This window comes from Euleptes europaea, chromosome 6 (genome assembly GCF_029931775.1).
Source record: "Euleptes europaea isolate rEulEur1 chromosome 6, rEulEur1.hap1, whole genome shotgun sequence".
Lineage (NCBI taxonomy): Eukaryota > Metazoa > Chordata > Lepidosauria > Squamata > Sphaerodactylidae > Euleptes > Euleptes europaea.
The window spans coordinates 36,578,269-36,604,489 of NC_079317.1; the positions used below are offsets into that span (position 1 = coordinate 36,578,269).

At 43.4% G+C, this 26,221-nt stretch overlaps 1 protein-coding gene across 1 annotated transcript; it reads right to left on the bottom strand.

Annotated features, from left to right (window-relative positions):
- Positions 1-1,060: 1,060 nt before the first annotated feature.
- On the bottom strand, positions 1,061-25,478 carry LOC130479322 (acetyl-coenzyme A synthetase 2-like, mitochondrial). The gene is made up of 14 exons (XM_056851706.1): positions 25,028-25,478; positions 19,830-19,926; positions 17,950-18,149; positions 16,410-16,585; positions 15,141-15,293; positions 11,634-11,781; positions 11,062-11,199; positions 10,690-10,782; positions 10,219-10,331; positions 9,724-9,850; positions 6,907-7,034; positions 5,868-5,931; positions 4,520-4,641; positions 1,061-1,248 (listed from the first exon to the last, which is right to left on the bottom strand). Exons 1-14 carry the CDS (start codon positions 25,329-25,331, stop codon positions 1,081-1,083), a joined length of 2,031 nt encoding a protein of 676 aa, XP_056707684.1. The 5' UTR covers positions 25,332-25,478; the 3' UTR covers positions 1,061-1,080.
- Positions 25,479-26,221: the final 743 nt, after the last annotated feature.

Below are 26,221 nucleotides of genomic sequence, written 5' to 3' on the forward strand. Positions count from 1 at the left end.
GGAAGGCTGAGTCAGCCTTGAGCCGGCTATCTGAAACCGACTTCCGTTGGATCGAATTCAGGTCATGAGCAGAGCTTGGACTGCAGTACTGCAGCTGACCTCTCTGCGCCACGGGGCTCTATCAGGGCAGTAGGTTTACTTATATGTTTTCCACAGAGAAACAGAATCTCAATTGGCAGGGCTGCTGGTAATCTCAAAGCTGGCGATATACATGTGAGCTCTCCAGCCAGGGAGATACGTGTGCAGTGGCGGACTCCTGCAGGTGCAGCTCACATAGAAGTAATGTAAAATTATCCTTTTTGAGGCAGGTGGCCATTCCTATCCTTATGGCAGAGCTGCTTGCAGCTTATAGAGTATAGCGACATAATAGAGAACCTGTGGAACTTGTGCATACTGCTGAAAGACAATTCTTGGTGGGGTATTTTTTTTTTTTTTTTTGGTGCTGTTTGCTTTTTTGAGGGTTTTCTGGTCTTCATTTGGGTTAAAATTAGAATTAAAGCTTGAAAATGTATACTGGTTTAAAAGTTCAGAATCCAGAAGGGGTTTGAGGCCTCCTATAGTTATTAGAGCAGACTTCCACACAGCGTCCTGTTCTAATGTTTCTTCCATTTGTGCAGCTGCAGTGCCTTCCCCGTTCTTTTCATCACATCTCAAAAGCATCAAGTGGTAAAATCAGGAGGTGAGCGTGAAGTTGGGATAACGTAGAGAAATACCAGCCAGTCTTGTCTTGACAAATGAAGGGTTTTGAGTTGTAATTTAGGGGTAGATAATACAGACCCCAGCATTTCTGTTATAATACCTTATACCAAAGCCACAAGTGTTTTGTCCTACCTGGGAGTGCTTCTGGGGGAGAAAAGGAATCTGATGTCCAGTATTAAGCAGCCCACACTTCCTTTTCCTCAGTATGCTCTTCATAACTCTTGGGGAAATATGCCTTTGTGGCTTTGTCAGCGGCTTCCTAGCGAATAGGCAGCATCCTCTTCAGTAAGGGATTGTTGAAGGGGGACGAGGGATTGCTGTTTGCAGAACACTTGGGTGCTCGGTGGTGCAGAGTCACTTTAGGTATTTGGGCTACTGACCCTACTCTTCTGGCAGAAGTTTTTTGTGTCCCTCAATGATCTCCTTCACCGCCTCGTGATCATCCAGGGTTGTTAGATCTCCTAGCTCATTGGCTTTGTTTTCTACAATTTTCTTCAGAACCCTCCGCATAATCTTCCCTGAACGGGTTTTAGGCAACCGCCGAGCCACCTGAGCCAGAAAAATAGGAAGGGTTAGAGTGGGTTGGCAAAACCTCATTTACCTAGAGAAACATCTCTATTACAAATGGTGTGTGATATATTCCTCTTTCAGTCTCACCCACATGATTTTCTATCCCCACAGATGTATTTTCTCCTGCACCATACACAGATAAGAACATTTCCTTAGGCTTCCTAGGGGAGGATGAGGGGCCTCCTAGTGGATAGTATATCAAGAAATTACTTAATGGCTCTAGCAATAGGGGTATTTGCTCCATAGCTGATTTCCCCCATTTACTATAACCTCAACAAAACTCCTGGCCTTGAAGTGTATACTTAAGGAACTTCCTACCTGTGTCACTTAAAACCTCCATTCCCCTCCAACCCCAGAAACCAGGTTAAGTGGCCAGTACACCTTAGTCAGAACCAAAAGCAAGTTGTTCAATGGTCTTCAAAGGACTATCAAATTACATACAAAAATATGTGCAGAAACTGGTTTTAAGCAGCCCATATGGTTAATAGGCACATAATCCAAATATCCTGGAAGCATTTCAAGTGGGCACTCTTTATGTTCTCAGTGCTGCTGATTTATACCTAAGTATTCTGAATAAGTCAGCAGTAAGATGTAAGGGTTAGAATATTATTTATTTAGTTCATTTTTACCTTGCCTTTTCCATTTTATCCTCATAACAACACCCTTGTGAGGTAAGGCTGAGGGTGTGTCACTGGTCAAAGTCATCCACCAAGCTTCCATGGCAGAGTGGAGATTCATACCTGGATCTCCCAAATCCTAGTCCAACACTAACCAATATACTACACTGGCTCTCAAAGATGATGTGTCAAGAAACTGGCCTTCTCTAGCCATTTCTTGGCCTTCCAAAATTTTTAGTTCAGGCCTTAGGCCTAATTAAGTTACTGAAGGCCCCTCTCTGGAAAATTAATGTCATGATGACTTACAGTTCAAAAAGAAAGATAAGGGATGAGATGGACACAGGTGCCAATGAGATCATGGGAGTGTCAAGGCTGACACCAGGAGCAAGTTTTGCACTCACATTCCATCTCATTCGAGCAAGGAGACCTGGGCGGGGGTGGGGTAAAGGTGAGCATATACTAGCTGTAGAAGTGTATGGTCAAGTCTCTGCATCACGCCTGATTGGTCAAATACGATCAAGCCAGCTGTGGGCTGTGTGACATAAAGCAAGATCATTCAGTCTAGTTTGTACATTTGGGTCACCCTTTTGACTAGGTTTGGCCTTGCATGGCCAGAATAACTGCTTTTGGACTTTGAAACTTTTATCTGGACTCTGTACCTTCAGGGCTGACCAGGTACCATGTAGGTCAGAGGACTAAAGCCTGACTAAGTATCCTAGGTTAGCTATCTAGTTTTATTATTTTCTTCCCTGTTTTTGCACTGCTCTTATATTTATATATTCTTACATGGTTCTTCTAATAAATGGAGAGCCAGTGTGGTGTAGTGGTTAAGAGTGGTGGTTTGGAGTGGCGGACTCTGATCTGAAGAACCGGGTTTGATTCTCCACTCCTCCATATGAGCAGCAGAGGCTAATCTGGTGAACAGGGTTGGTTTCCCCACTCCAACACATGAAGCCAGCTGGGTGACCTTGGGCTAGTCACAGCTCTTATAGAGCTCCTCAGCCCCACCTACCTCACAGGGTGTCTGTTGTGGGGAGGGGAAGGGAAGGCAATTGTGAGCTGGTTTGAGTCTCCCTTAAGTGGTAGAGAAAGTCAGCATATAAAAACCAACTCTTCTAAATCTTATTAATCACATTCTGTGGTGTTACTTGAGTTTGGGGGCTTCGATTTAAACCCAGTACCTTGGCCTATTTTGGCTACAATCACCAAAGTAATTGTTTTTGGGACTCAACTTGCAAGTGTCCCTATCTTGCAGGGCAACCTTCTTGATTAATACCTGGCAAGGCTCTAGACTTGGTCCCTTGGTCTCTCAGCTGAGGGTTAGCTTAGAGGAGCTAATGGTGGCTCATCACACACAGATCAACCTTTGGGTAGCAGCCATAATATTTGTCTTTTGAAATTATACCACACTACATACTATGAAATTTGCTTTTGATTTTCTGGGTTCCAAATTAACCACTGCAAGGTCATTCATGACTGAAGAAGATTCATACATCGAAACAGGAATTTAGCCGGCATCCTGTCTTTTGTTGTGTGCCCTTCTTCAGCTTGTAAACCTCTTTATAGAATTGTTATTTGAAGTTGTATATAATATCTGCATTGAAACTGTTAATTGCTATATTTGGCTTGTAAAAATTTTTTTTGATAAGTGTTCCTAATTGTTGCCATTTTTTAATTGTGGACATATTATAGTACAGCCTTGTATTTTTGTAATTACAATAATCTTTTGTATTTTCTATTACATTCTGCATATTACATATCGCAATTTTGAACTATATATACCTTTTGGTGTTTTTTGCCGCTTCTATAATTATTTTCAGACTTCTGGTTCTCTGTACCCCTTGTTCTTGTTGTTCAGAGGTTTCCTTACTCTTGTTTTGTTGGTTCATTACCCTGGGGACTGAGCATTCAGTCCCCAGCCGTGAGCATTTTGCTTTTTTGACCTGTCACTACCCTTGACATGATGTACCATTTTATATGTTTTGTGTTTGTCTAGAATTCTGTATTTTGATCATAGAACATATGAAGCTACCATAAACTAAACTAGACCATTGGCCTGTCTAGCAGTGGCTCTCCAGGGTCTCAGGCAAAGAAACGTCTTTTTGGCTGAGAGCCAGTGTGGTGTAGTGGTTAAGAGCGGTGGTTTGGAGCAGTGGACTCTGATCTGGTGAACTGGGTTGGTTTCCCCACTCCTACACATTGAAGCCATCTGGGTGGCCTTGGGCTAGTCACAGTTCTATTAAGAGCTCTCTCAACCCTACCTATCTCACAGGTGTCTGTTGTGGGAAGGGAAGGTGATTGTAAGCCAGTTTGATTCTGCCTTAAGTGGTAGAGAAAATTGGCACATAAAAACCAACTCTTCTTCTTCTATTCCCAACACATGCTGTCATTTAAGTGGAGACTTCAAGAATGCAGCCTGCATGCAAAGCATGTGCTCTACCGTTCAGCCACAGCTCCTCTTTGAAGCATTTTTTATTACCAACGTACTTTTGTGTTAAAGTTTGTATTTAATCGCTCAGCTGTCATGATCTGTTTTTACCTTGTATCCTGCCCTCAGCCAATATCCAAAGATGCGCCAAACAAAAAGTGCTAAAAAGGTGCAGTGGAAGCAGAAACAGTCTGCTGATTGTTACCTGGACATATTCAGGAGCAGCATATTTTGCTATCTTTGTGGAGACCAGCTCCCGAAGCTCAGAAGCTAAGCTTTCTTGGGACAGAGTAGAGCCTTTCTTCAGAACAATAAATGCGTAGGCACCTGCAGAAAGAGAAGCCAGGAACAGAATGCTCAATTGGACATGCAGAAGGTCATATGAGAGACCACATTGCTATGCCCCTGCTCACAACTACGGGCTACTTTTGTTGTTATCTGTTACAGGAACCCCCTCCCCATATAGTAAAGACATCAGGTTTTATCAGACGTTTCCAACCGCCTGCAATGAGGTCAACAGAGAGAAGGGCAGGAACGTGCAGCTCAGCAGAAAATCCTCTCCCCAAGAAACTGTCATTTGATAAGATTACTTTGAGCTGTCCAGGCCATGCATGTGCAGCCTCTACTGTGCTTTCCATATGCATAAGTATTGCCCTGGTTTCCTGGAGGAGTGAGACCCAAACAAAGCATAATGTCTTTTTGTATTCTCAGTACCTGATCTGGTACTGTGAACTGAGTTCCCAAGCACTTCAGGGGCCCAATTTGGATTGGGACCATGGCATAGAATCATAAAGTTGGAAGGGTCCACCAGGGTCATCTAGTCCCAACCCCCCCTGCACAATGCAGGAAATTCACAACTACCTCCCCCCCACACACACCCAGTGATCCCTACTTAATGCCCAGAAGTTGCCCTCCCTCTCATGATCTGCCTAAGGTCATAAAATCAGCTGGCAGAAGGCCATCTAAAGGTAAAGGTCCCCTGTGCAAGCACCGGGTCATTTCTGATCCATGAGGTGATGTCGCATCCCAACATTTACTAGGCAGACTTTGTTTGTGGGGTGGTTTGCTAGTGCCTTCCCCAGTCATCATCCCTTTGCCCCCAGCAAGCTGGGTACTCACACACACACACACACACACACACACACACACAGTTTTCCTAACTCAAAATGGCCCTAGCAGAGCTGCCTGCCTGCTGGCTTTTTCTCTTTACCCTTCTCTATGCCTACTGTTCATCTTAAAACACCTCGTTTCTTCAACTCTTACTAGTCGTGGACATAGCCAGGCACTCACTCCAGCTGCCATTCCAAAAAGCCTGCTGGCTGAATGGGATGAGCTGATCCCTTCCGTGCCTGCAGTAGATGTAGAATATGCAAGCCAACATTCCACTGGAAAGTTCTCTCACAGTGCAAGTCCCAGTGGAGGAGGCAGACACAAGAAGTAGCTGAACTAGACTGACAGTGCAACTTGAAGCATATTTACTCAGAAGTAAGTCCCCCTTGAGCTCAACTATCCCTGGTAAATGTGCTTAGGATTGCAATCAAAGTTAGGCTTACCTTCTCCTTTGATCTCATGAGGATATCCAATCACAGCTGACTCTGCCACGGCACCATGGGTATTCTGAAATACAAACAGGTTTGTTGTTTTACTTCAGGGATCCTGATAGGCTGGCAGAAACATGTAGCTCACTAACCTTGGTATAGTCAAAAGAAAAGGAATAGAATAGAAAGGCCCTGATGATGCAACCCTTTTAAAAAAAATACTATTAATACGTTAGATACTGGCAGACTGGAACCAAAACATGTCATGGTATCTTGTGGTATAGGACAACCACGTGGGCCAAGTTTCCACATTGAAGCTACACAACCCAGAGAGTTTATGAGGGAGGAGATACTTAAGCAATGAGTGCTTTAATTGACTACATGATAGATGAGGTGACCTCTTTGGAAAACCAGTGTGAGATGATTGCAAGAAGAAACTATGATTGTTTGCCAAGCTAGTCCCCACTGCTGTGGTATCGCCCTCAGAAAATTGCTTGAACAGATGTCCTTCAAAGCCTTCCATCCTTGCTTTGCCTTATAGCGTCACCACAAGGACTCCCTGAACTGACTGGAGTCGATTCGTAGTTGATTCTCTGAGGTTCCTGTACCCTCTTATCTGAAAAGTGCCATAGGTACATTTTGTCTGGGGAGGGAGAGACGTTTTGTATTTCCAGGGCCCTATATATTCCTCATTCAAAATATTCCTAATTCCACATAAAAAAAAAATGCTGTGAGTGGAAATCTCAAATCAGAGTTCGCTATTTAGTTATTTTTTTAAACGCAGGTGTTAATTTACACAGTTCTGGGTCTGAAATGGTTTTTCAATGGCTAAGGGGCTGTTCTCTCCCAAATCAGTGCAGAAGGAGCATTGAGCTAGAACAGGCGTGTAACCACAAGAGGGGACAGCATAGGCACCAACACAGCTAGTGGTAGCTACCAAGGCATAACATTTGCCCATTTGCTTAGGCTACTTCTGGGGTTCTGCTGAGACCTTCTATGACAACAGAGGGTTCTGTGTCACCTGCTAAATTCTGTGGGTCTGCCCCTGCCTTACCACAACATCTTCTATCTCAGCAGTGCCCAGTCTGTGCCCACTGACATTGATGACATCATCCAGACGGCCTGTCAACTGGTAATACCCTTTGCTTGTCCGATACGCTCCATCCCCAGTGAAGAAATATCCTAGAAAGATCAAAGCAACGCCGATAGTTGTACTTTAGTGTTTTACTGTGGTGGTTTTCAAATTGTTCTGTGGTACATCAGCATTTCTCAAAAGCTTATCTGAGATAACTTAAGAGATAACCTTCACTGAGAAACAGCCTGTCCTTCATGCTGAACTTCCCCTGCAATCTATAGCTACAGGGGACTAGTAGACGTAGTCTGTTCTCTGCTGTATTAGCCAAGGTTTGTTTGTTTATATATCATGCTTTATCTTCAGTGGGGACTCAAAACAGCTTACAACATCAGGCTCCCTGCCTCCATCTTATCTTCACAACAACCCTATGAGGTACATTAGGATATAGTTACTTATTTACTTCATTCAGACCCCACCAGTCTCCCCAACGTGGACCCAAAGCAACTTACATTGTTTTTTTCTCCATTAAATCCTCACAAGAAGCCTGTGAGGTTGATTAAGGGTTTGAACCTGGATGTCCCAGATCTACTCTGGCTCCCTCAGTTTTCATGAACAGATGTCTGGTAAACCCGTGTCATGAGTGTACCACTTCAGTCTGCAGGGGGAAGTTCACATTATGGACTACTCCCCCCAAACAACCAAGCCAACTGGGAAATGTTCCCTGAAAGCTGAACATCTTTAAGCCCTTGTGTTAAACAAATGGTACAGGGACCACTGAAGCTATTGTAACAATACTCCAAGTAGAAACCATGATTTTTTCCTTGGAAAGACACCAGCCCCCCTCACTATAAAAAGATATTTGCACTTCATAGTATTCTTGCTGCCTCCAGTTTGCTGGCCTCTGTCTGTACTGATTCTAATAAAAATAGTAATTACTGAGGAGGACAAACCACATCAGAATTCTTGTGGATAAAATATTCCATGGGACCCATCCTTCTACATTTCCTTGGTGACCTCAACAAACTATATGGCTTTCAAGTGCCACATACATGTTAATGACACCTGGTTCTACCTTAAGGTTGCCAACCTCCAAGTACTAACTGGAGATCTACTGCTATTACAACTGATCTCCAGCTGAGAGAGATCAGTTCACCTGGAGAAAATGACCGCTTTGGCAATTGGGCTCTATGGCATTGAAGTCCCTCCCCTCCCCAAACCTCACCCTCCTCAAGCCCGCCCCCAAAATATCCAGGTATTTCCCAACCCAGAGCTGACAACCCTATTCTACCTCCTTACCCCTGAACCTTCCCCCTCCATCCATCCAACATCCTTGACTACCTCTCTGATATTATTTCCACTGAGACATCTCATGGCCTTCTCACTATGTCCAAGATTTTTCTCCAAAGCCTTCCTCTCTTCACACATTCTCCCTATCCATTGATGTCACCAATCACCCAATAGACCAGGCACAACATCTTGGTTTTATCTTTTCTCTGTTGCTCCCCATTTCCAGGCTGTTGCCAAATCATGCCCCTTTCCCCTCTTAAAATCTGGAAAATGACGGCCCTTCCTCTCTGTTCCCCTTGTTGAAAACTGGTTTGCGTTCTGATCATTAAAAAAAAAAATTGCCTTCACTACAGCAACCTCCTCCTCCTTGCTGGTCTTCTTTCATTGCACCTCAACTCCCTCATCTTACTCTGCCACTCAAATCATTCACCTCATCATTCTGACCATTCTTGTAATCCTCTTTAAATCTCCACACAAACTTCCTGTTTGTTCCCAGATCCAGTGGAAACTCTTCATCCCTATCTTCAGATCCCTATATACCTCCGACTCTCTGCTGTCATATCTTCACTCAAGACCTTCACTCTTCCAGCTCTGCCACCCTCATCCATCTGAAGGTCACCTGCTTGCCCTTTTCCCCTTGCTGCCTTTTATACCTGAACTTTTCCCCAGGATGTTTGTGCCATCTTTCTTCCTTCAAATTCCTTTTCAAGGTTTTGTACTCCTTCTCTACTGAAAGGAAGCCTAAGCATAAAAAAAGAACAGACGCACATTTTCCCCATGTTTCTTTCCACCCTCTAATCCCTTTTATCACAGTTTTACATTGTGAACTCAAGGCAGGGATCTGTCTTCATGTAGTCTGTCAAGCACTGTGCAGATCAAAGGAGCTGTGCTAATAATTAAAAAGATCTTTCCATTATGCAATTGCAGAGGGAGGTCACTGCCTCCAGCACCTGAATGTCTAACTAGGTAAATGAAAAGAAAGATTGTTTTCCTTTCTGAGCATACATAGAAGAGAGGGGGCATGAGTGACTCAAAATACGTCTGCTGTTCAATAAGTAGCTGAGTGTAATAAGCTGCATCACAATCCTTTCTCTAGTTCCACAAGCCCTTGCATACATAAAGCCAGAAGAATTCTACCTACTAACCCACATTGGCCTTTTAGGCATGGCTGTTTCCCTTGTGGTCACCCCTCCGACAACTTCAGGTTTTTGCTTTGATTATGCATGCCATTTCTGAGCGTCAGCAGCTGCCTCGCTCTCCCCCTGCATTTCCCCACATTTTGCCTGCGTTTTCAGAGACCTGTTTTATCTCAAATTTGAAAATGCGGGCAAAACGCGGGGAAACGCAGGGGGAGAGCGAGGCGACTTCTGACGGTCAGAAACGACATGCAAAATCAAAACAAAGGCCCGGAGTCGTCAGGGGGTGACCGCAAGGGAAACAGCCATGCATAAAAGGCCATCCAGAGCAACACACTGTTTTCATGCCTCCCTTTTTCAACCAAGGCTGTACCTGGGTAAGGCATCAGGTAGGTCTCCAGGAATCTCTGGTGGTCATTGAAAATGGTCCTTGCCATACCTGGCCATGCCTGAGAGATGCAGAGAGCTCCAGAGACATCGTTTTGTTTTAAGACTTTTCCCTGATGGAGAAATAAATAATTGTACGATAAGGCTAAAAATAGCTCTTAGTCTAGTCCTGAACAAATTTACTTAGGTGTTAAGTGAGGATAACTCCTAAGTTAGTGTACACAGGATAGCAGGATAGGAACTTGTCTCCATTCTGCTCATTCTACAAAACTATATGCTTTTGATCTCAAAAAAGTGACAAACAATTCCTCTGTTGATAGTTAGATTTTCTATCAAACTTAGCAGCAGTCTGGTATTTTCACTCCCTACCTCACAGCCATTCTACTGTTGTGCTGACTGAGGAATTTTATTTGAATTCTGAAAGAAGTCATATGGACTACAAAGTGCATTACAAGTCCTCAAATAAATATATAAAATGTACCTTGTCATCCATTAGGGATGGACTGATGCCAAACAAGGGTCTCATGGCCATTGCTGGAAGAATCTCAGCTCCTGGGTTCGAAGGGCGAGGCGCAATACAGATGCCTCCTGTTTCTAAATAAGACAGAACAAAATAGGTGATTCTCTTAAAATCTGGCGAACAGGAGGTTCCCAACTAGAAAAAAATTCCCCCTTTATATGATCTTTAATATGATCTTTGACTTGTGGAAAAGTGAAACCTGCACTCATGCAGTCAACAAAGCCCTGGATACTCATAAATCAAATACTTCAAGAACTGGGAATGATACTGTATTTTACAAGATTTTCACATTTATACATCTGAACCCACTGTAATGGCAGACTGTTTCTTCAGGCACTTGAAAAGCACCAAGTTTGCTGAACTGCGCACATAATCCTTGCCTAAGTGAGAATTGCTTTCCTAAGGGCTCTAATATTACTTTTGTTTTCCTACCGGTTTGCCACCAGGTATCAACTACAGGGCATCGTCTGTCTCCAACCACATGGAAATACCATTCCCAAGCTTCCGTGTTGATAGGTTCTCCCACTAAAGAGGAAGGAAAAGGCAAGCAACATATAAACCATCCAATAAAGTCTTCAGCCTTAGAACTAGCCCTCATTGGAATATGTGGCTACCTAGCCCTTTCATCCTTCTATATATTCTCCACGAAGTAGTGTTGTATTAATATTACTGATTCATCTGAAACTTCAATTCTGAATCCCACCATCCTATTCCTTGAGAAACCCTGGTCCACAGTAAATGGTGATTCTAATATGACAGCCATAAATATGCTAGCCAAGACTAGTTGCTTGGCTTGGTACACACCTGATCCAAGGATCTTGAGGGAAGATCTGTCATATTTCTTCACCCAATCATTCCCGTATCTCAGCAGTAGGCGAATAGCAGTAGGGGCTCCATAGAACTGATTTATTCTTAATCTTTCCACAGTTTCCCAGTAACGTCCTGGAATATGAAACAGATCCAGTTACCTCAGGAGAGGGGTCCTTCCCCGCCTGATACACAAACTAGTCATGCCTTCCCCTCCTGCTTCAGCCAGCCTATCTTTAAAAAACCTGCCTGATGATACATTCATTTGCACAATTGTTCAGTGTCTTTGTTTCTTTTCTTTTCTTTTCTTTTGCTTTTAAAGCCAGAATCAACTTTTTAAAAATTGAAAACCAGAGTGTGTCCAAAGACTCATTTTATGGAATATACATGGAAACATATTGCTTCTTTTCCTTACAAGTGAAACAATGATCAATGATAGTTTGTTGTTAACCACACCATGATTAAAATTTGGCAGAGTAAGTTGAGAAAGGACCAAGCTGGTCTAGGGGCTGGATCTAGCCATGGGTCACCAGTTAGTCAGGCCAGCCATGCACCTTTTTATGATTTACCTGGATTAGGGTATATTGGAGTGCTCTCAAAAAGGACTGTAGTTCCTCCATTACACAAAGGCCCATATACCACATAGCTGTGTCCTGTGATCCAACCAATGTCTGCAACGCACCCAAAGACATCTCCATCATGGTAGTCAAACACGTACTGCAGGGGGGAAAAGGTAATAAAAGATGAAACTTGGAGCTTTTCTTTTGTACTCAGTGAGTTTAAAGAATAACTCTCAAGAAGCTGTTCACAGCTGGGGTGTCCTGGAGTGGCATACCCCCAATAACTGTTATTGGCTCTCCTCCCTGGTTTTGATGTTGTGCATTTCTGTGCTTATATGTTTTATTGAATTATTTTATATATTATTTCAAATTATGTTTTAAGGTTGTAATGTTTGGCACCTTGAGGATGCTGCTCAGGTGGAAATTAGAAAAAGAGTTGGTTTTTATACCCTGATTTTCTCTACCTTTTAAACTGGCTTTCAATCACCTTCCCTTCCTCTCCCCACAACAGACATCTTGTGAGGTAGGTGGGGCTGATAGAGTTCGGAGAGAACTGTGACTAGCCCAAGGTCACCCAGCAGACTTCATGTGTAGGAGTGGGGAAACAAACCCTGTTCACCAGATTAGAGTCCACCGCTCTTAACCACTACACCATGCTGGTGGCATAGGAATTTTTTAAATAAATAAATAGCATTTCTGCTACTGGGAAGCTCACTAACATTCTTACCACTTCATTTCCCTCTCTTGGGGGAAAAAACTGGTAGTAGTAAAATATGCTCATGGAGTAGGAGACCATCACATATATCTCTTTTGATAGGATAGCATGAGAGTCTTGCCAGTCACTTATGAGTTATTTTGCTCTTGTAATCTGTAGCCTGCACACTTGTTTAGTGAGGCAAAAGGTCATTCATGCTGTCCATTGCTCTTCTCTCAAGTGGTGCCATAAATATAGCTTCATTCATATTTCTCAGAAAGCACTGGGACAAAGCAAGTATCTCATTCATGGCCTAGGTTGTGTTTTTCTTGTCCTCTGTTGATGTGAACTGACATTGATGGTAGTAATCACTAACACTCGTGAAAGATGAAGCTTGTGAAAAAGACCTCTTGAAAAGACATTCTCTAATATGATGTAAAGAGTGAATGAATTCCTCTTCTTAAAAAAAAGGCGATGTGTGAAGGTCTAGAAGGGAAAGAGAGAAGCAGAAAACCTGAAAATGTTGAGTAAAATGTAATGTACAATTAATCTGTGATTCTCATCACACTGTTCTGCAGGACAATTTTCAGTATGTCATTCAGACTTCTGCCTCCCCTTCCATCTCTTACATTGCTTGTCATTGCATTTAAAAATTCTACAAACATTCCCCCAGCCAGGAGGAGACCACTTGCTCCACAAATGCTCTGCAAGGTTTACCCCAATTGTCATCTTCATGGACCACCTGGTTCTGTATTCACATCTCCATCACTGTGGTGTGATTTTTCACTGTTTCACTTTTCTGAACTGTAGCTGCTGTCAGCTTTCTAATACAGTCCTTGAGTCAAAACCATTACAGTGTGTTCAACAATGTCTGGATTACATACTCGAACCCATTAGCAAATCCTTTGCTTTTCTTGGGGCCATCCTTTGTTCGTTCACTTCCTGCCTGTTTTTATGCCAGAATATTCTCCGACAGTCTGTCTCAAGTTTCCTAGCTGTTGCTTTTGGAGCTGTCATTTCAAGCCATACCCTCACCACTTTCAAGGCCATTATTGGGGATGCTGTAGCAATGACCTAATGTTGACAGATGAGGATTCCAGAGGGGGTGGAAGTATTACAGTGTTTGCAATGGAAAGTTGGCATTCTCTGTATTGCTTCAGGCGCCACCAGCCTGCTGTTAACCAGCTGGGAGAAAGAAGCAGGAACTTGTTCCAGTCCTGTTTCATAGCTTCCAAAATTAATTGGAACAAACTATGCTGGACTGTTATTATCTTGAGAGCATTTTGCATTCATATTTCCTTACACGTGCTCCTGTTTTCTACAACCCCACCAGCAATTAGCAAGGTGTCCATTGTACAGCAAGTGTTGTCAGGGTGGGGGAGCCCCTTTGATCTGCATGGCTTCCTGGGTCTTGTCTATATCTGACATAGACTAGAAGGGTAGGTCAGAACCCAGTCACAGTAACATTGCTGAAATATTTTCCACTAAAAATTGTCGAAGGCTTTCACGGTCAGAGTTCATTGGTTCTTCCTACAAGAACTTTCCACTAAGTTCTAGGATTTGACCTGTGCCAAACAACTCCAGGGGAGGTGGTGAAAACTGATCTCATGACAAAGAGATTTGAAGACTAATAACCCAATATAATTGTTTTTACTCAAAAGTAAATCTGAAATCATGGATTTCAATCCAGATAAACTTGGTTAGGATCAGCTGTCAGATAAAAGTATTCACCCATGGAATTCACTGGAACTTATGGGTACATGCAAATGTTCCTCACCAGGAGCAAAAACAGCTCAGGGATGGCATCTTTCAGCAGGAAAATGGTTGGGGAAGAAAGGATTAAAGATCCTCCCGTGCCATTCGTCCTCTCCAAAAAGCAGCTTCAGTGGATGCATTTGGATGCATTTAAAAATCTTCTCTAGAGATTAGGGGCTGGATGTAGATTTATCAGGACTCCTGCTTTTGTGGTAGACTTCCCAACCCACCTACCCACCAAATCCACACCACTCAGTTGAGTTGGGGAGGGGGGTGATCAGCAATATCCTGATGTCATTGCCTTGTTTCTGACGAGACCCAAAAGTGACATTGTGTCAAACCACAGAGTTCTGGTCGAATGCTAGAGTGTTGCTGGCAACATGATGAGGTCACTTCTGTTGTCAGTGAGCCCCTCCCTCCCGAACATGAGTCACCTGCCAGTTGCCAGCCTCAGCCTAGCAACCTTAGGGCAGAGTCTGGGGAGGGTGGTGTTTGAGGAGGAGAGGGAGTTCAGCAAGGATGTGATGCCATAGAGTTCACCATCTGAAGCTATTTTCTCCAGGTAGGGGAAATACCTGGAGATTTTGGGGGTGAGGCCTGGAGAGGGTGGGGTTTGGAGAGAGGAGGGACTTCAATGCCATAGAGTCCAATTGCGAAAGCGGCCATTTTCTTCAGGTGAACATCTCTTATCAGCTGGAGATCAGTTGTAATAGCAGGAGATCTCCAGCTAGTACCTGGAGGTTGGCCACCCTATTTCCAGGGGAACTGATCTCCTCAGTCTTGAGATCAGTTATAACTTTGGGAGAATTTCATGCCCCATCTGGATGTTGGCAACCGATTGCTCATTGCTGCCTGCCTGGCCTTGTAACGGCTATGCCCTTAGTCACTGTTAAGCTTGTGACTAGACAGATTCCCCTTTCACGGAGAAGGAATAGGAGCCAGCAGGGACAGGGATGTCTTGGAGATGGTATATATGAAGAAATGCCACATGGCAGATTAACAGAGTCTTGTTTGTCCTCTGTGAAGTTTCCAAATATCTCTGACGTAATATATTTGGGGATGTTTACCTTGTGTGTGATGGCAGTATATAGCAAATAGCCAGCCTGGGTGTGGACCAAGCCTTTGGGTTTTCCAGTGCTGCCTGAAGTGTAAAGGAGGAACAGAAAATCTTCACTCTCCAAAGCAACAGGCTCACAGGTCACATCCTCTTTCATCATCGCCTGTCACGGGAAGCAGAGAAGCAGTCTCAGTGGGATCACAGACCCAGGGTCTCCTTTAGATTCCCATGTACTGTACCAGAACTCAATTGACAGTGAAGCTCAGTGCAACTCCGCCCACTATTTCTCCCTTGCCCCACTTGCATTTCTAAAAGCAAGTCTCTAGTCCTTATGGCTGAACAGAAAAGCTTGAAAGTATGTGGACTATACCTGGTTCACTTTCAGAAACTCAAGAAGTTTGCTTGCTTCTCCTCTCTCATGGTTACTATTTCCCATCATGCCCCTTCTCCTACTATCCATAAGTTCCACATATACTCTTTCCACCATCCAGACTCTCATTCATTAACTTTCTTTACAGCTCTCTCTCAAGTTGATGCCTAGAAAACTGTCAAAAGGTGCTTGAAGGGACTTAAACACTGAGCTTAGGATGGGAGCTGAATTCTATAATTTACAAAAGTATGGGCAGGATGGGCATCACCATTTAAGGTTCCAGTCTACAAACAGCATTACATAAAATCAGCCACAAAGATCCCTTTACTAGCACGACATCACAGCCCTTGGAGTTATAAGACAACCAAATGCTCCAGTCCTGCAGTCAGACAGCACTGCCTTTGATGTGGTACAGCCACAGGATGCATCAGAGGACAGGGTCTCTCATTATGCCATTTTGTGTAATTCTATGAACCTTTCTGCCCATTGAAGGCACAGATGCCAAGCAACTGTGGGCCCACCTCATCATCATATATTAATAGAGCACTGCTTCCCTTGCCAGGATTAGGATGCTCTTGAGCCAGCCCACATCATGCTTGTACCACTGCTGTCATTGTGGCAAGATAAGACACCATTTCCTAGTGTGCACTCCCTGACTGTTTTATGGGTAAGGCAGGAGTTCTGGTGCTTGTACTACATTCATCATAATATATGTAGGTGGGACAAATGCTGATGGAAAGAGGACTGTGGGGGTCTACAGATGGTGCACAGGATCTCTTTCCCCGTGTTGGGGACATGGATCTCACCTCTTCCAGTGGTATATCCAGGGCTGACATGGGAACCTTTCCTTCTGTCCTCTTTGAAACAAAAACAGGATCTCTTTCCCCGTGTGGGGGACATGGATCTCACCTCTTCCAGTGGTATATCCAGGGCTGACATGGGAACCTTTCCTTCTGTCCTCTTTGAAACAAAAACGTGTTTCACCTTAGGACACAATTTCACTGCCTCGTCCACCATCCGCTTTAGTTCAACAACCTTGCCCCCTCGCAAGCCCTGGTTCACTGTGATCACTGTTTCAGACTGAGCTGGAGAAGTTGAAAGAAAAGACGTTAAATGCAGTGCATTGTGGTCTTCCCCTTTGGCCCAAATACTCCCCACTGCTTCTTAGACTGAGTTAAGAAAGAGATTTTCTAGTATATTTGTCTTCAGCTGGTAAAGGACACAAGTGGCCTAAACTGTGTCACATCTACGGTTGCCAACATCCCGGCTTGGCCTGGAGTTTACAATTGATCGCCAGTCTACAGAGACCAGTTTTCCTGAACAAAATGGCATTTTCAGAGGGCAGCTCTATGGTATACCATAGATTCTAGGTGAAAATTCTCTCCAAATTCTCTCCTCCACAGGTACCACCTCCAAATTCCAAGAATTTTCCAGGTTAGCATTGGCAACCATAGTCACACCAAATGCATCACAACCTTTCCCTTATTTTCTTTGGAAAAAACCCCAGAAACATTGAAGAATAGGAAGAAAACCATAAAAGGAAATCAGACACAGGTGTTTTCTTCATGGGGATAACCCTGTGTAAGAAATGTCATTTCGCTGAGGAATGTCACTCGCTGAGTGCCCATTGCCTGCCAACATGCTGGTGGAAAAAAAATTAAAACTCACAGGTGGGCAATGGCATGGCTTCACTTCTGGGGGAAACCCATAAGTGATGTCATGTCACTTTAGGAATCAGTAGAAACTCTATAGTTCTACCATAGAGCTTCTGGTGAGATGATAGAGATCAGTTCACCTGGAGAAAATGGCTGCTTTGGCAATTGGACTCTATGGTATTGAAGTTCCTCCCCTTCCCAAAGCCTGCCCTCTTCAGGCTCTGTCCCAAAACTCTCCAGTTATTTCCCAACCCAGAGCTGGTAACCCTACTTCCAGGTGATGCCACCTGTGGCTGAACCCTAGACATAGTCAGTTCTCCTGAGCTGCCAGGCTGCAGACCTGGTGAGACTTCCTGCTCTTCACTCCTTTCACTGTCTTCTGTCTGCTGTGGCTCCTCTTCTCACCCTGCTGTCTCCCTCTAGTTCCTCTTCCTCTGAGAAAGTGTTGGCATGCTGTCCCACGACACCCAACCCCCAACACCAGCAATTCCTCCCTTCTCGCCACAAGATAATACCTTGGTAACATTATAACAATCTGTGTAACAGGCTCTCTGAATTTCCACTTTCGTTTTTTAAAAATAACTCTGGCATTTAAGAGGAAAGGCATATGTCTCCTACAAAAGGGTATAGAGACTTACTTCTTAAAAATTAAAGCTAGGAATTCAGAGACCATGATAGAGTGTTATATCATTCTAACAATATAACAGTATTCAATTGCTGACTAGCAAAAAACAAAATGCCCCCCATAATAGTCCCTTTGTATAGGACACATCTGCAGGACAGGAAGCACTTACCATCTTGGATCCTCTCCGCCAATGCAACAGAGCTGAACCCAGCAAATACCACCGTGTGTATGGCTCCAATCCTGGCACAGGCCAACATACTTGCTACGGCCATTGGACAGGGGGGCATGTAGATGGTAACGCTGTCCCCCTTCTTCACTCCTTCTCGTTTCAAAGTGTTTCCAAGGCGACATGTCATCTCCAGCAATTCTCTGTCCAATGAAAACACCTGGTAGTTTTGCTACAGTCTGGTTTATTATTCCATGAACCCACTCTGAGTCATGCTCACAGATGGCGAACATTATGAATGCAGTCTGAATACCCATGTTTGGTTTCTGAAACTTTCCACTAAAAGTAACTTCAGTGGGAATGTTCTGTGCATGAGACTTGCAAACTGACTGGCACTCAGGATTGACAGTACTGTGGTGGAAAGAGTATACCTGACTTTATGCTCTAAGATCCTAGGTAGCCATGTTGGACCACAGAAAAAATCCAAAAACAAAAGTTACACAATACTTTTTATCAGGACCAACCCGAAGCTCATACAATAACGTTCAAGTTTCCAAGTTCTCTACAACTCTCCACCAGGCTGAATGTTAAAGAAAATGTGTGGGGGGGGGGCAAGATAAAGATGTTTCTGGCCGTGATGACAAGGCCGAGTGTTGTGCATGTTGTACAGAATAATTTATGTTATGTGGTACTGGGCAGAGCTGGTTTCAAGTTTCATCTACACTTTCTGGGAGGAAGGATAAAAAGTACTTTCCATTTAAGAATATAAAAGCCAGTGGTTAAGGACTCTCCAACAGTAGATGGAACATGAGAATATGAGAACAGAAAGAAAATGTGGTAGTCCTTATATTAAGACATTTGGAGAATGGAAGCCAAATTGGGTAATATAACTAGTGGGTGGGTGGGGGGAAAAAACCCAGAAGTAAAACACTATCCCAGATCCTCTTCCTCCAACTGAAAAACAGAACACTTAATTTGATGGCTAAATTTCCAAGGAGTCACATTGGTCCATAACAAAATCCCCAAAACAAAGGTGCTTTTATTAGGAACAACAAAAACATTACCAAATGATCCACTGCATTCTTCACAAGATGCAAACCAGAGGCCTTTAACTTCATAGCATGAAACATCTCTTCTCCTCCCTTTTAACATATTGCCTGATAAAGAATTCTGGAGAACTCAAAAATTTGCAGTTTCGTTCCCCCTCTCACACACTAGATAACACCCATTTTGGCTTCCATTGACTTGCTAGTTTGTTAATATAAGGACTTATGATGCTCTCTTTGTCTCCTTGGCCTTTTAAGTGATGTGTGCTTTCTCTTTGGTTCTGAAGAGTTCTACAGAACTCAAAAGATTGCACACCTTTTGGTGATATTTTGGTTAGTCCTAGTAATAAGTATGACATTATTTTGATTTGTTTTTGGACTTTACACATTGATTGGTTCTTGTAGGTTATCCGGGCTGTGTAACCGTGGTCTTGGTATTTTCTTTCCTGACGTTTCGCCAGCAGCTGTGGCAGGCATCTTCACAGGAGTAACACTGAAGGACAGTGAAGATGCCTCCACAGCTGCTGGCGAAACGTCAGGAAAGAAAATACCAAGACCACGGTTACACAGCCCGGATAACCTACAAGAACCAATGAACTCTGACCGTGAAAGCCTTCGACAATATTTTTACACACTGATGTTTCTACTTAAATTATTTTACCTGGCAGAGCACAGGGAATGCTGAGATGTACAAAACAAGTTATTTTGCCATGATGTGAGGATTATAAACTGACTGGACTGCGATATTTTCATTATTTAAAAATATGAGAAATGGTGAGGGTCTGCAAATCCCCCTCCCCGGCTTCTGTGTGAACAGGAATAAGAAATAACCTTAACCTGTATGTAATTTGGTCCTCTTGTCCCGGTTCATCTTTCTCCCAGATTAGGGCCACTTTATTTGGGGCGCTGTGGACATGTCGATCCAAACAGTTGACTGGAAGAGAAGAAGACTCTCACCATTGCCGGTTGGGCCATCTTTTTCTGCTTCAGCACAAAGCCACAGCTGACAGCCTGTTCCCAAGTTGTTAGTAATGTCGGTGACTCTCTTATGTACTCTTTAATTATAGACAAAGTCTTACCCAATATACTAATTTTGGTATTTCTCTTGACCAAAATGCAGCCAACAGCTGACTATACCTAATACCTCAAACATACAGGTGAGGGGGGGGGGAGACAAAATGTTAAGCTTTTAGCCTGGTGTTCTCTCTGAATTGTGCAATATTTCACTAGTATCCAGGTCTGCAGTCAGGCCAATTCCTCCAACACAACAGCATTTCCGTTTGCAGGTGAGGAGGCATGTGATTTCCACCAATTCCCCCTCCCACTGCAGACCCCCACTTTGTCCTCTATGCCACTCCTGAGGGGATTAGACACATTCACGCAGGATATGTTAATCAATAGCTGTTAGACATGGTGAGTAAATGGAATGTCCGTATTCAAAGGCATTAGACCTCTGAACACCAGTGTTAGAAAACCACATCAATTTTTTACTCTACTATTAATCAAATTATTTGTTTCCCTTAATATTTTTTTAATATTTTTGCATAACCACCATACATGCATATATGTTCCTCTTTCCTTTCCACATTTCCAACAGATTCCCTTATCTCCCCTATTCATCTTGGATATCATAATTGGGGTTATATGCCATCTACGCCCCGGTTTGTTGGCCTTCCAAAGCAACTGTGTGAAACAGGATACTGAACAGGAAGGACCACTGGTCTGATCCAGCCGGGCTCTTCTTATGTTCTCATGACCCCCTCCCTGGAACAAAATTTCAGAAACACATTTCTCCCACTCAAGTGTGATTTTCTGCTCCTTAATTAGGGAACCAGATGTTCAGCTGAACAATTTTATGCTGATAACAGGATACTAATCTGTGAAAAGCCCTGGATAGCCGGGTTGGCCGTGGTTAGTATTTGCATGGAAGACCACCAAGGAATACCAGGATCATTACACAGAGGCAGGTAATGGCAAATCACCTCTGAATGTCTCTTGCCTTGAAAACCCTATGGGGTCACCAGAATTCGACTGCAACTTGACGGCAAAGGAAAGAAATCTGTGACAAAGCCCAAACTTTCATTGCTTGCTGTAATGAAAAGAGAACCATCTGCCTCAGAGAAACACACACTGATCTGTGAGCCCTGCCATAAAGTCCTCATATTATGTTCAGGGAAAGAAGCAAGTACATTGTATGGTGGCAAATGGAAGAAAGACCATTTGGCTATATTGTCATTGAGGGGTAAGCCCTCAAAATCATGACATAACATGATTGGTTATATGCAGGCTTGGCAGGAATTGGGTAGCTTGTCCCCTCCCCAGTATAGGATTGGGCCCACAAAATCCCTCCCAGCTGGAAGCAAAGGATTAAATGCTCAGCCAAAAACCTGCCAAGAACAGAGGGTCAGGGAAGGGAGAAACAGAGTAGAAGTCTGTGCCACTGAATGCAAGAGACCATCCTTTGTTTAATGTTCCTGCTGTCTTGCATCCATTCATCTGGGAGAAATGCCAAGGCAAGGAGTGACCTGTATAACTTAGTATTCTCTCTTCTTCTTCTTCTTCTTCTTCTTCTTCTTCTTCGTATTCTGCAACATCTGTAACTGTGTCCTGAAATAGTCCCATGCCTCTGTGTTTTACTTTGTTTAGGATGTATGCTAGTAAATGAATATTTGTTCCTTCTGAAGATCTCAGGCTGCTCATAAAACTCTTTCTCACAGGCCCAGCTGCTCAACCACACAAAGACACCAAAGACCTGGCTAAGCTAGAGGGACAAGTAGGGGTGAAGGAAGACAGAAAGAGCCATTCCTCACAGACTTTGGCACTTTCAGTGAGTCAGACCTCTGGAGGGATGAAAGAGGGGGCAAAGTTATCTGATTGGAGCAGTAATTACCTGAAAGTTGGTCTGGGGGTAAGGCCTTCCTGCAAAGAGAGTTCAGGCACCCCCACATACACACATGACATCCTAGCCTCTCAATCACTCACAGTCTGGAAAGGGGGAGGCATTGAGGATCATTGACACTTGCCCCTGCTGCCTCTTTCCTAGTTTTCATGCTGTTCCCACTACACTTATCAGTGGGGAAATTACCTGCTCTCTGGTACCCGTGGAAATGAGTCAAATCCCTGGTATTTACAGGTGAAAAGATCTCAGTAGTATATGTGGGGAAAGACCTTTCTCTGCCTGAGACCCTGGAGGGCTGCTGCTATTGTGGGTAGATTGACTAGTGGTATGACTCAATATAAGGCAGGCATAGTATGTTCATAACCCCTGCCAATGCACTAGCCCCCAATCAGACAGTATTTTGCTGTTAATTTAATTGAAGAAAACTGATTAGTAACCAAGTAGCCTTCAAACTAAACAGTGTCCACTTAAATTGCACAGTCCATAACTGAAGCTGTACCCAATAAAATGCCTTACTTCTAGAGACTTCTAAAACCTGGTTCACAGGTTAACCTAAATAATAAACATCCTTTAGTGACAGAAAAATTATCAGTCCAGGTTGTAGCAACAAAGTTGGGGTCATGATAGATGGGTTGTGTCATCAGTCATGAGTTATTCGTGTTGGTAATTATAACCAGGAGATCCAACAGTGTTTAAATGACTGAGATGGACATTTCACTTTGAACTTTTCTGTTTCAAATTCATGTTTGTACAACCTACAACAGAGTGTCCTGAGGCAACCTACAAACAAATAGTACAACTTGAAAATACTTTGCCCACATTGGGTTTTCCCCAGAGTCATCCCTACTCCCTAAGATCAATTGCACAGCCTGACCCAATGTACTCAACCTAAAGTTGTACAATTCCAACTTAATTATTTGAAACTCCCCAGAATAAATCAGTTGCACAACCCAGATAGATTAATTACACAGTCTGGAGTAGGTTAATGGCTCATCTCATTCAGCGGTACACACCACTTACAATGCATTGTAAGTCACCTTGGGTGCCAGTACAGCAGACAGACCAGTACAAAAACACTATAAAATATTGATATTAAAGATATTGGAGGCAATTAAAATGATGGAGTTAAATTCTGGAAACAACTGATTATTCTGTATATGTATTAACTTAGATCATCAACTGATGCCCTTCTCTGTATACCCCTCCCCCACCTGCAGAGCCTTTTTGTGATGGCCCCTCATCAGCAGAATGCCCTCTACTTAGGCATTCTTCTAGCCTCCAATCGAATCTGTTTCAGACACCAATATCAAGCATATTTATTTACCTTGACATCTGAGTGAGTTAATGTTTTTGTGTGTGTTGCTGTTGTAAACTTGTTTTTCCTCTTTGAATACCTCTCTGTAAATAAACCCTAGTTTCCTTGCTTCAGTGGGGGTATAGTTACTGCCATTTTTATCAGTTGCCTAGTTTTAACTGATTTTATTTATTGCTGATTCGCACTGCAGTTTAATTGAAGGATTTTGTATTTGTTGTTTTCTGCCCTGGGAATCTTGCTCATCCAGAGACTGTATGAGCCATTGCTGATAACTTTTCAAAAACACATGCCACTTAACGTTTTCAGGGTTGACACCACATCAAAAAACGAGTCTATCATTTTATAGCTCATATAGTCAAAGAAGACATGAAAGGGCAATTGTGTTTGTTTATTTTTTTCCCCTCAGCTGGGCTCTGATACTAGAATGGAGCCTGGCTGGGGAAGATTGCTTGGGATATCAGAGGCCTTTTATGCAAGGACGTTTCCCTTTGGGCACCCCCACCAACTGCTTCGAGGCTTCCTTTCGATTATGCATGCCTTTTCCACCCGTCAGAGGTTGCCTCGCTCTCCCTGTGCATTTTGGCCATGCTTTCCAGATGCTGTTTTAGCCAGAATCTGGAAAATGCAGAAAAAAAGCATGGCCAGAGCGAGGCAACCTCTGACAGGCAGAAAAGGCATGATTAATCAAAAGGAAGCCCTGAAGCAGTCGGCGGGGGTGACCACGGGGGAAACATCTCTGCATAAAAGGCCAGAGAGAGGAAACCAAATTATTATAAGTACTCAGGCATCAGCTCCATGTATATTTTGCCCAAGGTTCAAATGGAATACACACATATCTACAATGAATTGTGAGCATTAGTCTGATAAAGGAATGTTTTGTACAAGACATATTACTTCAGAAGAGATGCAGCTATTGCACAGTATCTTATGTTATGTTCTTATCCAATATAATAGTAAAAGGGGAAATATAGATGTATTATATGCAGTAGAAGGGGCAAAAGCTCTGAGTTCCATAAACAATCATATTCATTAGTGAAAAATAAGGAGTGGTGTTTTGGGGGGGGGGTTTAAAAGAATGGTATGTGCATTTTCAACGATGTGTTCAGCATTTCCGCCATAATGCCATCACTAATTATTGCGCTACAGTTTGAGCTCTCTTGCCCCCACATTTGGTAAAGAGAATGAACATTGTAACCTCATGTTCTTGAACCACCAGGGTGCAACAAAATCATTTTACTTTTAAGTGCAACCTGGCAAATAACTGCAGGATATTTTTGAAGAAAACTTTTAGGACAACATGTGTGTGTGTGTGTGTGTGTGTGTGTGTGTGTGTGTGTAAAGTGCCGTCAAGTCACAGCCAATTTATGGCAACCCCTTATGGGGTTTCAAGGGTTTCAGAGGTGGCTTGCCAGCGCCTGCATAGCAACCCTGCTATTTCTTGGTGGTCTCCTATCCAAATACTAACCAGGGCTGACTCTGTTTAGCTTCTGAGATCTGACAAAATTGGGCTATACCACGTTGCCTTCCCTCCCTCAGTGGGGTTACTAACTACTTAAATCCATCAAGAGAAAGTAGTTCCCAGACTACACTGTATTAGGTCTTACTCTATGGCCTCTCCTTTCTTCCTTCCCAGTGTTTTTGTCTCCTCCTCAGACAGCAGGAGAAATCAGTGTAGCCAAAACACTGATTCATATATTGAGCAAAACTTGAGAGAAAAGTATGGAATTTTTATAGGAAAGGGGGGGATTAAAAAGATCCACCCTGAAAGGAAATGTTCCTTCAAGCAGACAGGGGACAAAGAACAGCTGGCTTCCTACTCACCTGATACATTCAGCTGCCCTCCAAGGAACCAGGACAAATGGCCTTGCTGTAGGTCGCAGGAACTGACACAGTGAAAGGGGGTGATCCATGTGAGCCTGCTTCTTCCCAGAGCACCCCAAAATGTGTCTGGCTGTTCCACAGACAGCTGGTACAGCCCTTGGTGGTCTTTTGGGCCAGGAAAGGCTGCGGCTTCTGGCATGTACGCAGTCAGAGGTCCCCTGCTCCATGCTCTGGTTTTGCAGGATGAGAATCTGCCCTTGGGGGCAATTTTTGGAAAGCAAGTTCTAGCCAGCAGCCACAACATAATCCTGTGGTACAAGAGCAGCCCTTCCCCACCTCTCAGCCAAGAAAATCTTCTTTGAGCATCCGTCCTAGTTGAAACGCTGTTCCTGTTTTCCTGGCAGTGCAAAATGTGTGTCCATTGTTCCCCTTAGCACTGAATTGTACGTCCACATTCAGAGAGAATACACTGCAAGAGGGTTCCACTCTCTTCCTGGAAAATACACACATGTATGTTCTTCTTCCCGAAGAGCAAATGCAAAGGAAATTTGATCCCTTTGATGGGAGGAGTAGGGGGTGGGTTTTAGGAATGTCCAACTGAAATAAACTTCATGCTAATCTGAATCAGCTCCTGAACCGAAGCCAGATTCAGCTGTGGCTTGTATGCATAGCCACGTTCAATCCCGACTGCACTGTGTTCGCTCACATTCTTGCAGTGCATTCCTCTTTCCTTCCTTGAGGGGGAGATTCAGAGCGGTGACTTCTGTCCTCTGAGATAAATACAGCTCATAGGATCGTGAGATAAAGTTAAACTGTTGATAGACTTTGGCATGCTTTGGGGCATGAGGGATGTATAGATAGCCATGTGCCAGTCTGTGATAACAAGAAGGTGTTTGTCTCAGTAGATCAGATGTACGTGTTTGTTTTTCCAGTACAATGAATTAATAGGGTACATGGTTGTTTCCAAAAGACACTACTTCTCTAACTCCACAGTTTTCATGCTGTATTCCAAGAAACCCCCATGGATTCCTGGAAGCTTGCCAGCTTCCTCATGCCCAATAATGACAGGCAAGTTTCCCTCAAGGACACTTTGTTCACCATCATCAAACAATGGAGTAGAACAGATGAGGATCAGTGGTTTCAAGACAAGATGACCTGCAGTCAAATCCTTTAGGGTTGCCAACTTACAGGAGG